General features: G+C 39.3%; 1 protein-coding gene across 1 annotated transcript; it reads left to right on the top strand.

Moving 5' to 3' along the window:
• The first annotated feature begins 10,715 nt into the window (after window positions 1-10,715).
• On the top strand, window positions 10,716-14,383 carry LOC135162980 (homeobox protein GHOX-7-like). Its single transcript, XM_064122016.1, has 3 exons — window positions 10,716-11,808; window positions 13,402-13,583; window positions 13,676-14,383. The coding sequence occupies exons 1-3, from the start codon at window positions 11,058-11,060 to the stop codon at window positions 13,895-13,897; spliced, it is 1,155 nt and encodes a 384-aa protein (XP_063978086.1). The 5' UTR covers window positions 10,716-11,057; the 3' UTR covers window positions 13,898-14,383.
• The last annotated feature ends 413 nt before the right edge of the window (window positions 14,384-14,796 follow it).

Raw genomic sequence — 14,796 nt, 5'->3', positions numbered from 1 at the left:
TCTGTCTTGAAATTCGGGTGGGAAAAGCCATAATTTGAAATGTAGTGTACAAGATAGAAAATCAGAGGACAAAATTCTTTTGATGTTGGACCGAGATTGTTATCGGATGAATTTAATGGGTTGAGAGCCCGCAAATTTACCATTTTTTTTAAATAAATGTTTTACAATGGTGTGGTGGAAACCCGTTAGAATGACACGATAAAATACGTAAGGTGAAATGAAGTGAAAAAATATATGATGTGAATGGGTAGATCCATGAGAAGGCGCACCAAGCTATCAAGGGTCGATTTATGAATTGCCCAAATAATTTATTAATCCTAATTTTCAATGGGGCCCAAATTGAATCTGATTTAAGTACAATACAGTATTGTTGATGGTGGTCCCTGGTGGTATCACTATGGTTGTGCGTCAGAGTTGTGTCAGAATGCGTCGCTTGATTTGAGAAAGCACTGGGCGCTAACTAGTCGTGAACGCGTCTGGCGGTGAGTGGGCATCATCCTTATAATTCTGATACGTGGGGTAAGGGAGATGCCAGTCTCAGCTCGATGCATTCTGAAGAATGCACTTTGATTGGGACAAGAGGTAGCCATCAATGTGGCTGGCTAAAGTGAGAATAAATAAATCAGGGCTGAATACATTGTTCACAGATATTTTGTAAAAATTAAGAGACTCGACTAGGAAATCTTGAGTGACGGTATGGTTATTTTTCACTGAACATTCGGGTAAAAATTATCTAACAAACCTGAGAAAAAAATCGAAGGGTTCCGTAGAATTTTGCCAGAATGTTCGCGAAATAAATTGCTTCGTTTTATCGCACGACCTCTGACCACCAAGATGTATCGATTACTCTTCCCACAGCGGCCCATCAAATAGCCCAACAAAACACCAAACCGGAAAATAGAAATTGCAGTGAATAGACCATTCACGTGTGGTCAAGGGCCAATCGTATATATCTATACTCATATATATTTGCGATGGAGAAAATTAGCCGATGCAAAAAACCGAGATATTTGTATGTAAGAGACACATTTATGGCCCAATCAGTGTTGCATTCAAACACAGTCACACCTACAGCAGATATTCTTGAGGTGAAGTGAGGATGAACAATACTCCACGTGCCCTTTAGTTTCTTTTGTTACTTATCTATTTTTTTTTCAATGGGATTTTTGGCCCTTTTTCCAAAATTTTCATAGTCCCATTGTGGTTTTTCTTCTCATATCCATTCATTCCAATTTTCATCTGCTCATTGTTAAAAGACACTCTTGGAATGCGAGAAAAAAATTGGCAATAATTGTCTCCTGCCGTAGTCAAATTTTCATCCATCTGTTTGTTGGCAAAGGGTTTTTTTTTTCTTATCGGCATCTAGTCAGTTTACGAGTATCTGTCCTCGGCTGGAAATGGCCCCCGAGGGCCCCAACGCTGTAAACACAAAAGAGCCACACTGGGCCAGGTGTCGGTTCGTCTCTGGCATATACCAGCGACCATTACCGAATCGTATATCATTTCCACTCAGGGACACGCGGCTATAATGTATATTTATAGTCATTCTTAATTTGCCTCATTGAGACGATTTTTATGGGAGTAAATTAGTCCCGAATGGTGGTTATTAATGCGACGATTTACTATCATTTAACAATTCTGTACTGTAATGGTTTTTTCAAATTTCGGTGATGAATCACGATGAATCATTATTATTTATTTCTGATGGAAAATTTTTTTATTGAAAACTATAAATTATCTTTAATACTGGTCAATGGAAAAAGCTCGATGTGAATTAACTCCTAATTGTATCTGATGGGAGTGAATTGAATGCACAAACTCCATCAATTCCATCGTATTAATTTATTCTGTCATCTAGCGGTGGAAAATATTTGTTGAAATATGTTAAGGAATATTTGCCACTAAATCTGGGAGTCTATTTCGTAGAAGACCTCCCTCAAAACTCGAGAAGTGTTTGGAGCACACCTGCCGGAGAGGTCACACGGCAATTCCCCGTCGCGCGCATCCAATACACTCTTTTCTCTTTTTTTTTTTTCTTTTTTCTAAACCGTGGGTATACTCAATTTCACTCTTTTGAAAGCTGCAACAATTGCAGCCACTCGAGACCGAAAAGTGACACTCCAACCGCATCTGACTCTCGACTTTTACAAGGATTTAAACAACTTTGAATTTCGAGTGTATGATGTTGAGAGCCCACCATAAAGTCAGCAACAATGGATCGTATCCACCACCGTGTAACTCTGAGAAGTTCATTCTGTCAAGGAGCTGTCTTTTACCACTACGAGAGGGAAGATTCACTAGATCTAAAGCGTATTTTTTTCATTTTTATGATTATTTCATTCATTCAAGTTTGGTTTCTGAATCGGTGGTAGCCCATAACGACGCTATAACGTTGGTACATGGATCTATTTACATGTAGAATCTATTTACACTTCGTTTTTATTAATTATTGATCGAATGATTCGGCCTTTCCAATATTTTTCGTGCGCCAAATGCGGCGAAATTTTCAATAGCGTAATTACTTATCCGGTTTGTTGAAGAATATCGCAATTCAACAGTGGGATGTAACAATATAGAAAATTGTCCTTTTATGATATTCGTGAAAGCGAGAAGTGCTCGTGAGGTCAATAGTTGAACATAGGAGGTGGTATATTGTATCGTGCGGTCGACAGCTGTTTCCTGTGAAAAACGACGAGAGAAGGGCACACGAGGAGTCTCTTAAATCGCAATTACGCGGGAAAAAAGAGGCTTCAAGGTAGTGGATTCTCTATTTTCCAGTGTGATGCTCAAAAACTGATTCCTCTTGGTCTGGACCAGGTTTCACAATGACACCGGAACGAATCCCAGGGGTTCCAGTGCACACGATACCCATCCCCCGCATACCGAGAGACTCTTGACATTTATTGTCAAGAGGCGTGAGGTATTCGCATTCTATTTTTCCACTTTCTATGGCCCAATGACCAATTCATGAGGATTTAAACGTCTCGACATGCATGAATAGGGTTTCTGTACATTTTTAAACTGAATTTTATTGATGCTTTCACGTAATTCAATGGTTTTTCTTTTCACTACTGAAAAGCGAGAGGTTTATTTCGTTCGCTCGGAAAAGACGTCCAATAACAACCGCCCACTGTGAAATGAAAGACTTTGAAAAGGGAGAAAATTGATTACTTGAATAAATATATTCTCTTTGTAATTAAAGGTGTGCAAATGTTCGAAATTGCGAGGAATTCATGATGAAGTAAATTGCGTACTCACATCCTGATTGAAGCAAGACGAGTCGAGTAGGCGACGACTTAAAACCCATTTTCCCAAAACGATCTTATTTGTTGCTATTACTGAACCTAAAATTCCAATTAATGGAGCCACATCTATCCAACCTAAAACGAGTAGAAATTCACCAGAACCAAATGCGGCGCCAGGTGGATGATGAATTTTTTTTTTGGGTGGTCCATCCGAGTTTTTGAATGATTTAATTAGCTATACATTTGCATAATTTAAAAACTCAAATATTCAATTCAAATTTCAGATTGAATTTCAATATTCCATTTAAGTCATCCACTATCTACTAAAGTATATCATCTCAAACATCATCTCTATACTAAATACAAAAAAACATTAGCAAATTAAAAACGAATGCTGAAGGTGCCCCAATTACATATTCAGAAGGGTTTTAATATCTCCAATTACATTAACGTAATTTCAGAGAATTATTTAGTAAAATTTTGTGGGATAAACATTTTGAAGTGGAAACACGAATCGCCCATTAAAAAAAATGTTTCGTATTAAGATGCATGTAAAAAAAATTGACATATTGAAAATGAATGCTCAAATTTAAATGCAACCACACCTCGTCAATTAAGACGACAGCTAAACTATTAGGTTGAGTTTTGTCTGAAGAACGGGAAACACAACCGCGTAACTCCAAACACACGCACTTCTCTCCCCCAAAAGATTTCGAGAACTTGAAATGACGTATAGTCGTTTGGGATTCTATTTTAACATGCGAAGGGGAATCCGCATCGCGAGACATGTGCTCAATATTTAGACTCAGCATCATTTACTCTCTCCTACCACCTTTCTCTCTCGCTCTCTCTCATTCTTTCTTCATGGGTATAATATACACTAACCCTGACGGGGCGGTGTGTTCGCCTTTCACGGGGTATTTAGCTCTGTTTCTTGGTCGTGAGGTTATAAATTACGTATCATTCTCATCTCGGAGTGACATTGGCACGCGGCATGGAATTTTCGTGTGGCTCAGATGGCGTTGAACGAACGTCAACTGGCGAACGTGCTTTCAATAAAATTATATCATCAGGGGTGAAAAAAATTATTTAATTGCGACGGATATTTGCATAAATATTTTAACCCACCGCTAATATTTTTTTTCCAAGCGATTGATATTTAAGTCGCTTAATTTGTAAATTTCAACGGGTGAAAATCCACGACCGTCTCCTCGTCCTTATTATGGCATTTATTTATTCTTCATTTTTATTAGTTTCTCCGTAAACAAATACAAATGTGATTTTTTTGGCAAGCTGGATGATGAATGGATTTATGAAACGTCAGTTACTTAATTTGGTCTTACTATAATTGTAATGATAAACATTAGTATTTTCAAAGTAATTCATCGATTCAGTCATTTACTCGGTTATAGATTTACGAGTGTTGTACGCGGAGGAGTCGGTAAAAACTAAAAAATAAATAAATGAATGAAGGGAAAAGAAGAAGTAAACATACGAGAAATGCCAGAGAGAACGACGCATACCTCTTAATTGGAACGCTTTGCTTCGACTAAGCGATTCGGGTGGATTTTCGAGGGAAATGGGCGTTAAAGTGCATCTACGAGCCATTTACAATTCTCGACATTCGTAGTAGCTCGACCCTGTCACTGGTAATCGGTTAGAATTCTATCGTCTGTATGTACACACGATCAGTGACATGTGTACCACGCTTTCGTATAAATTACGCACTCGAGAGAGTGTCGTCTCGCGCCTCCTCAATATTTAGCCCCTTTTTACAAAATTGTTTTTTTTTTTTTTTTTTCAATCCAGTTACTTCTGAAAATTTTGTTTTTAACGACTGCCTCTTTCTTGGACACGTAATATAGCTTTGAATGTCTCGTTATTTATGGGAGAGAGGCTAAAGATTTGCGATGCCTGAGTTTTGTTTCATCAGTTTTTTTTTACTGAAAATATCAACGACAATATCTTATATGTTTGTGTTAATGGATCCAGTGCGTGAATTCTTGTCAGTGAAAGGCGACAGTAAAAATAAAGAATTGGTGAGGATGAGGGCGGGGTAAAAAGGAAAAATCAAGTGGGAGTAGATCTTTTAACAGGCCAGACTCATTAGGATCCAGTGGTGGTTCGTTGGCTTTTTACAACGGTACATTTGTAAGCGATACGAAACGTTAAAAAACAAACTGCCCATCTTTCATTCGTCCCTTGTGACTGTGATCTTACGTTTTGAGAAATTCATTCAAGGGTCGTTTGACATTTTTTAATTTGATGTACTCGTGTAAAAGACTAGAGTTTACCAATTTTTTTTTCGTATACTATTTATTGACTTTTTCCAACGTTCCTTCTTTCATTACCTATATATTTATGAAAAACACATCGTCTATTGACTGTTTTATTAGGCTTTAGTTGTGGTTGTTGAATTGGCTCAACGAAACGCTTCCAAAATTTATTTTCTGATTTTTATTCGAACCGTAAATTTGGACAAATTGACGATGAGAAATTTTATAGTGGTAATTTGGACCCGGGCTTTTGCTCGGAGCGAGAGTTGTCGAATGGGACAAAGTGTAATGATTACTTAAATATGAGCATGCAAAACCTCAAAACATATGTTTCTCCGTGTCTCTGGCAACAAACACTTCCTGTCGTTAAAGAGACGGTTAAGCTCGTGATCTTAATGCATGTATTTGCTCTTCATTTCCGTTTTTTTATTTTGCCTCATCCCTCTTCCTTCATATGCTGGAATTAAAAATGGTCAATTTGTAGGGCGGAAAATTTATGTGACAGTATCATAATTGTTTAGGGAGAATACAGTTAATAATTACGTGACTGATTTTACTCCGAAATTTCCAACAAAATACGTAATTTTTATTCAATGCTTTTCTTTGTATCTGTGGGGGCCTTTTAAATTTCCTACATTCCTTGTGGAAACAATTTATTCAAATAGTGGAATATACATTAACCTCGGGCAACAAAAGTTCGGGGATAAAGTAAAATGAAATCGTCCAAAGGGCAAGAGTCACTGGTCGACATTAAATTGGATAAATAGTCACGCGAGTGAGTCAAATGTCAGGCATTGAAATACTCCTGGTAAAATGGTCGTCAGCTTGAGAATCTCTAAATAGCCTCGAATAAAGGGACACTTTGATTTTTATTATTTTCTGGAGGTGGGCAGTGCAAAGTTACAGTCACCCGTGGAATTTACTCTAGTACTCCAGCCACTGCTGGGGTGACTGCTCTCGTTTATGTGAGCAAATGGCCACTCACTTTGAAAACAAAAATGATAGCTGAAGAAATGTTAAATAAATTGGCCAATTACGGTGAATCGATTGGAGTTTTCGCATTTCACGACAGCTCTGGTATTTTTATTTAACGCATTTAATCGAGTGAGTGGCATCCGCAGCAATCTAAACATGTGATAAATTGTCGGTGTGACACAGACGCGTGTGAGTCGTGTGCGAGTGAGCAATAAAAAATTTACAATTCTCTGGATTATTATTTATTGTTAAAAAAAATTGATCCCGTAGCAATTACACCGCAACTTCGCAGCATCCGGACATTGAAAATTGCGAATTTCGGGGAAAAACCAATCACAACAGTCAATTTCCGTTTTATTGCAATGTTAAAAATGATGCGATACTCTAGATAATGAGTAAATGTAAATCAACAAACGTAAATGCTAATCATAATCATGATTTTCCTTGTAAAGATGCAAAATTAAATTCTCGAGAAATTTAAAAACGGAAGTGGGCATATTAAATTTTCGAGAAATGAACAGGGGAGTTGGTTTTTTAAGACCGGAAGTGTCGGGCGTGTCTCAGTCGTTTACGAAAACAAATGAACCATTTGGACAAACCGCAATGCAACCAAGAGCAACTTACATCTCTAACGAGTCAATAATCCACAAATATGTGTGGGTTAGTTTGAAGAACTGCGGATTGGGGGGTGGCGACGAGGGAGGGACGCGTCAAAGGCGCCTTGCTGGGCCACTTAACTAGACACGCATGGCGCGCACGTGTGAGGTGTCGAGAGTCAAAACTCCTTGGCTTCGCATACTGAAACTGTATACCAAGGAACTCGAGACATTTCACGCGTATGGGATAGCTAAATATTTGTTGGTTTTAATGTAATTGCCCAAAACGATGGGACAAAACATTTCCGTAGGGTAGGATTAAAATAATGCAATCGGGGCAATTAATTTTGAATGTTCTAGACAACGAATCTATCAATGCCCTTTGAGCCCTTATATATGATGCACTCGTACCTCCATTCATCCTGGTAATCCGATTACCATTGACGAGATGAAAAACAAATTTAATTAACCGAAAACAGTCTCAACTATTTGGGGATCATTCTCACTTTACCATTGATGCGGGATTATTTTATAATCTGCTGATGAAAAAAATATATATATTGAATTCAAGACAGACGAGACGCCTGCGCATTGCGGGGGAAAAAAAATTGATGGCAAAGGTGCATAACACATAACACCAAGAGGGTAACACACTCCGTGACTTGTGTTAGTGGAAAAAAGGGCGTGCGCACCACAGGTTTGCAGAGTGAATCCAAAAGGAGTGAGAGAGATGAGCAAGGACGGAGAGGGAGGCGGAGAGCGCCAGGAGAGATTACCATCTTCCATTCGTTCGTTCCAATTATTTTGTCCAATTAAAATATCGATTTTCTTCCCGGGCGCGTACTCCCTCTCCCAGCTTCCCACTCTTCATGTTTTTTTTTAGTTTCATTTGACTCTCTCCTGGCTACTTTTTGTGTCCCCCCCTCTCCCGCCGTTTATTTGCACTGTTTATTCTCTGGATGCATACCTCACTCGGGCGATATTCAATTACTGGTTGGGACGCATAGAAAAGATTGAGGTATAGCCCCGGGAAAATCGGAAAACGAGTGTCTGCATGCGCAGCGTTTCACACGAATCCCATATAAACAGCGGAATCCTGAAACAAACGAGTTGTCCCTACTCTCCTTTTATCACTTTTTTTTTTCCTTTTATCTTGACATTTGTTATTCACCCTCGAAGTGTGACGAACATGAACTCGATTAGACTTCTTTTTTTTTTACCCACAGGTTTGAACTTGCCGGCGATGTTTGTCCGGGAATAGACCATCTAATTCCGTGGTCGAGCGCGACGCGCCGAGACGACGGATCGGGGAAGAGAGAGGATTCGAGGCGGGTGAGTTTATCTCCTTCCCTTGAGTAACATTCAGTGGTAGGGATATTTAAGAAATGCATGGACCACCGTGATTGCAATTTTAACGGCAATTTGACTTGAATTTCGCCACACCGAAAGAAATATACGATTTGCATGCTCAATATACCGGGACGCTAATAATTAACAGCGTATATAGTGGCAAGACCACGTCCACTGGGATGAGTAGAAATATTTAGTAGAGGGGATGCTAAAGGGGTGCCTGGTGTGTATGGGCTTTCAGAGACAAGATTAAGTGACTTTTAAAAACGTTCTACTGCCATATTTACCCTCGATCAATCTCCGTCAATTTAGAAGAGGGAGGGGGACGTGCGGGGGATTATAATTTTTACTGATTAATTTATTGGATTTTTAATTAATTACGGATTTTTGTTGCGGAAGTTAATGGGGGAGTGATAATTCTGGTGAATTTTCTTCCCGTTAGTCTTATCATCGAGAATTCGTCAAGCAAGTGACAGTATGTACGCGCTCGAGAACGAGTGGGTTTTCTGACGTCGAGGAAGAGCGAACTAGCGGGTGGTCCTCATTATGTCGGACTCCCCACCGGCGTTGCCGTCCTATCTATTTAACGTATCGTTTGCCTTGGTAACCATCCAAATTGGACCATCCCTCTGTCTATATTCCCAGTGGCAAGAGTTAAACTCTTTTTTTTTTTTTTTTCATTTGTTTTTCGGAAGCTCGCACATTAAATTTTGCTATAGTGAAGACGAGTCATTGGTATTTAATTGTCCGGGCGATCATATCGATTTTCACAATATTAGAAATTTTATGTGATTCACTGTCGAAATGATTTAGAGTATTGCGCAAATTTTTTATGACCGAGAAATTTCGCCGAATCCCGTTTACATGTGAAAATGAAAGACAACATTTTTATCGCTCTCTGCTATCAGAGGGACTCATTTGTTTTTGCTTATCGCTACGAGTTGTTTGCGACACACACAATCGAGGCAATCGTAAATATGACGGACGATACGCGCGAATCTAAATACAAAACGTACACGAAAATGGGCGATGTTTTTTTTTTTGGATTTTTTGGATGGATCGGATGCGTACAAAATACCCAAAGATCCAGGGAATTTCCAGAGCCTTGTTGAATAATTATCAAGTGAATAGCCCACGTTGATCGAAATGTGATGATAATGATCCTGACAACACTACGATGAACATGACCTTTCGATCCACTTTCCGCTGCTCGTTAATTGCCGAATCAAATAGTTGTTTTGATTCAATAAAGCTGTAATTAAAAATGTTAATTTGTATTCCTACCATAAAACGATACATTTGCATTTCCGATTCCCATTGTCATGCTGATCTTTGACATTGTGGAGCTATTAGGCTATGCGGTATTGAACATTTACGTTTGTATGCAAACGACATCAGTGACTCTGACCTTGTCTGGAAAAAAGAACGATAAAAAGAATATTAAATGAAATTCGGTTGCGAAAGTAGTTATTGTACTGCATTAGACCGTGAACGTACAATAGAGTGATGATGATTTTTAACTATAACAATCCATGTAACTCTGAAAAAAATATTTAGAATAGAATTTCATTCATGATATTTTATAACTTCAAAATGCAAATTAATGATAAAAAAAAAGAAAGTGCACAGCCCCAGTTATGTACACGAATATAATGTACACGAATATCTAAGCAAATGGGGAAATACACAACGTATCCACCCCTCTGAATGATGAAATAACCATTTCATTAGAGTTAAATCAAGCATGAATTCTCGAGATTGTGCAAATATAGAAAATTTTCCACGATCACAATTTTTCTCTCCCTTCTTAAGTCGGTATGAGTATATACAATCGTTGAGTCTAATTGGTCAATTACGCTCATTAACGTCTCCGATGTAGGATGGCGAGTCCCGATTAGATCTCACTGTTCGCCCCTACGGCGCTACTGTCTCTCCTCCCTTTAGCGATTCCTCCTGTCTTTCCCCCCTACCCCCTTTGCCCCTTCCTACACCCTACCCCTCGCTACGTCCAACCGTATTTGCATGAGATTCAAAAGTCGTCCGGTGCAGCGAAAAATATTCAATGCACGCTCTCTCAATTGCATGCTCTGTCTCTATTCAACACATAAGTAGGGTCCAGAGGGGCGGATACGAGGGGAAAACACACCCCGGATGGTTGGCAACTCGTAACCGCCCCCTTATCCATATACTAGACGTATTCATCGTGTTTTACCCCCACTTCGACAACCCGGCTAGGTTGCGTGGAAGGAAAAAGTCGTCGGTTTAGTCCCCGCTGTTGAATCCTCGGTCAGTTCACTCGGAGGCCTTGCTAAGCAAAGAAGTCTCAGTTACAATCGTCATTGAAATAATTTTCAAGCATCATTACTCAACAATTCTCATTATCCTTATCGCTCATTCCACCTAATTTCCGTTTAATTTTATCGCCGACAATACGGAAACTAATCATCAGTTAATGATTCTAAGTCAATTTGTGGATAATAATGAAATTTTAGTGACAAGTAATTAGCGGTATGATTAAGTGCTGTGGAATTTGAGGGCTTAATGAAAAGTGAATAATCGAAGAGCTCCGGATTTTTTTTTATACAAAAAGACCATAAAGTCAAGGTTTTACGAGGATGACAGTGTTAAGGATGACAAGCTCACCAGCGACATCACCGTCAACAAGTCCAGCACCGCCAGAACAGGCGCAAGCTATTGTTCCAACAACTCGAGCTAATCAACAGAGATTGAGTTTCTCAGTGGCTGCACTACTTGCTGACACCAAGAAGCCCAAGGCACAGGTGTCAAATGCATCAGCAATGTATCCATCTCCAAGCTCATCACCAGTTACAAGTGCATATTCACCAGTTGCCAGTCGTCAGTATAGAAATCCAAGTTCGTGTACTCCTGAGAATGCTAATTACACATTATCACAGTCACCTACACGAGTTTGTGATACCAGAACTGCTAGTTCACCTCCAAAATTGACTGAAACAAGTCATTCGATATCTCGTATGCTGACACCACCACGAAATACAACAACAAATCTGCAGGACTATGGTTCACATTCGCCGAGAAGTTCACACGATGGGGCAACCTCAAGATGTTCGGAACTGGATATGGAGGATGATGAAGAAGGAAGTCTTGTTGATGTTGAAGATTTGGAGCAGCAGGGAACAACGAGTAGTCCAAATCCAGTGAGACCAATGCCAGCTTATGTCGGTGGATTCTCCACGTTAGGCACGTTATCTGGCCTCCCTGGGGGATTTCATCCAGCATCAGTGTGGGGTGGTAGTGTCCAGCACAGATCAGCAGTTGCTATTGCCGCAGCAGCTGCTGCTGCCAGCTATTTTCCATCACACTTTGCTCATCATACACCATTAAACGGTACGTCATGATTATTTATACGTCTGTCCTTATCACCGATTTTTTTCAATTTATTGCTGGTACTTATATTCAACGGGGGGAGGTAAGGAGAAGTGATTATCGATTTGTCGTGGTTTAGCTGGAAGCACCCGTCGGCCGTCGCTTGAAAATTCCCAATGGCAGGGCCTACCCTTCCTTGCTCGCTTCAACACCAATAATTCTGTGTTATGGGATACTTTCACAGGAAATATCGCCCTTAAACCGCGTATATAACACTTGAAAGTTTGAACAGTCGTTTATCTCAACAGTCGAGGCAACTCGAGGATCAAGTGTCTTCCTCTTGTGTTGAAGAGGTTGATGTTTTTTTTTTTATTTTTACAAACAAATAGAATTTTTTGAATTTCTGCAAAGTAGCCAAGGGAGATAAGATAGCTTGTCGTAAAATGTATAGTAATGGTCGATGAAAAATCCAAGACTGGTAGCGGTTTCGGGGAACGACAATCTGGTTAGAATCAGCTAATTATTTTGAATGGGACTTCCAAATGGTTTTGGTTGAGGTAAATAAAGGCTTTTGGAATGGTGGATTAAAATCCGTCGGGTGAGTTGTTTTTGGCCGATCGCCCAAGGAGCAAGGCAGACCGAATGCCAAAGACTGGCCCAGAGACTAATTGGACCCTTAGCTAAAGTCCAGTGGAGAGGGAAGAAAAGGAATGATTCTACAAAGGCGAATTGCCCCGTGCCTTGCTCGGCCTGAATCCTCATGTATTTCGTATCGGTTATATATACGACTGACAAACATCAGGGAACGGGAATTTGAAATTCAAAAACAACGAGAAATGGCCTTTTGTCCTTCGCCTTGAAGATGGTGGAAAGGATTCATCGAGAATGTCTAACTGGCTCCCTACAAATCTGTCAATTGTTTTCGGGGGACAAATCTCAATGGGCTTTTGAAAACCAACAGAGGGATTTCATGGGTATCATTGGGTTGTCGTTGATTTGAATTTGTGCTTGTTGAGACAAGAGCGTTTGACTAAATTTAATGATATATCAAACATAAATCATATCAAGTTGAATTTATTCACACACGATGTTAAGGAGATGAGAGTCAAGAGACTGAGAATGAGATGGGAAAAAGGAGTAAGAACAGATGAATAAAAAAACAAAGGAGAAATGGAAAGAGTGCATATACAACCGGGGACTTTATTCACGATACAACGCACCGTTTACCGCGTATATCGTTATATTCATTTAATGACCCCTCGTTGGGTCGTTTTCATCTTTCCCTTTGCTGTAAAGGTTATGAATAAAAAGGAGAAAATAAAAAAAAAACGAGGGTATGGTTCAATAAAAAAGCGAGACACGTCCACGTTTCAGTGGACCCCACTGCCTTAAGATGTGCTGAGGGGAATTGCAGCCGCGACCGGAATCTGTGGTTTAGTCTTGTTCTTCTGACACAAAAACTTAATAGGGCGCTCCCATCTGGCTATATGTTATCCCGGAAAATTATGAATTGTCTCGGTGAATTAAGGACAGACTAGAAAAAACAAATAACATGCTATCGAGTCAATTGGCACAGCAACAAGACACTCATGATGTATTTTTGTTTTTTTTTAGAGAACGGTGAGCCAGCCAAAATCAAGTGCAATCTCAGGAAGCACAAGCCCAACAGAAAGCCAAGAACACCTTTTACAACGCAACAGCTCGTGGCTTTGGAGAAGAAATTCAGGGAGAGGCAGTATCTCAGTGTTGCTGAACGAGCTGAATTCTCATCGTCGTTGCATCTTACCGAGACGCAGGTAAATATTTACATTAATTCACCGCATATCCACTAATTATTCAACAGTGAGAGGTAAATTAATTAAACGACTAATTGGTATTCTTAATATAGGTAAAGATATGGTTTCAAAATCGCCGAGCTAAAGCGAAACGTCTGCAAGAGGCAGAAATTGAGAAATTAAGAATGTCAGCAGTTAGACAGCATCACAATTCACTTTATGGAGCTCATCATGGTCTTCTCGGTCCAGCAGCCCTGTATTCCGTCGGTATGCTGTCTCATTCAGCTGGCATGGCTCCACATCATTCAGTACAATCTCATCAAGGGAGAGAATGAAAATGTCATTTGATTAGTTGTCTTGATCTCTTTCATAAAAGAGCAATCATCGGCTGTTAGTTTATTAGCAAAAACATGAGGAATCTGTGATTCGTCATTTATTCTTTATATTCCTTTCATTCCAATCGACATTGTGAAGGACAAGATAGCAGTACTGATAGAGTGAGTTAATTAAAACATTAACTTGGGTCCGGTGTATGGTGATAAGTGCTGGGTAATCGACCATTTTAAAGATCCATTATTTTTGTAAATATTTTCATGTAAATAGTATAAAATAATGTTGTAAATATTTGAGACTCCATTATGGAGATTACCAAAATGAATTCAAATGAAAATTTGTTAATCATGATACTATCCTGCCCAGTTTATTTGATAAATGTCCTTTTAATATGATTGATTTTGTATAAATGTACAAGTCGTTAGCACGTAAAATAGAGAAATAACCTATTTAAATAAAATTCTAAATGTCTCAAGATAAATATCAAAGTCATTTATTAAATGCCTTTCAACAACTCATCACACAAAATTAACAGCGTCGCATATATGTTTAATGATTTACTAATCCTCAGAAAATTGGCTCTCTGATATACATTTGTAAATGACTGAGAGAAATAGACCGGATGGGGAAAATAGAGGTAAACATTTAGCCAATGATTATTCCGGCAACTCAAAAAGATTTTACAGTACGATTAGTTAGTAGTTAGGAGAATGGGGATCACTGTGCGTTACATGTCGCAGCATAAATTAGCCGTGGCAATTAGTTTCGGAATCGACCAGTGCCGGGCGGTTTGGCGCCACCATCTTGATTATATACCCTTATATTGCCCGACGTTTTGAGAGGAAGAAATAAAAGGCAACATCAGCAACAGTAGCAAGCACTGTTTTGCCGAAAGGCCAGA

This window comes from Diachasmimorpha longicaudata, chromosome 5, assembly GCF_034640455.1.
Source record: "Diachasmimorpha longicaudata isolate KC_UGA_2023 chromosome 5, iyDiaLong2, whole genome shotgun sequence".
Classification (NCBI taxonomy): Eukaryota; Metazoa; Arthropoda; class Insecta; order Hymenoptera; family Braconidae; genus Diachasmimorpha; species Diachasmimorpha longicaudata.
This window is presented reverse-complemented; position numbering and strand designations above follow the sequence as displayed.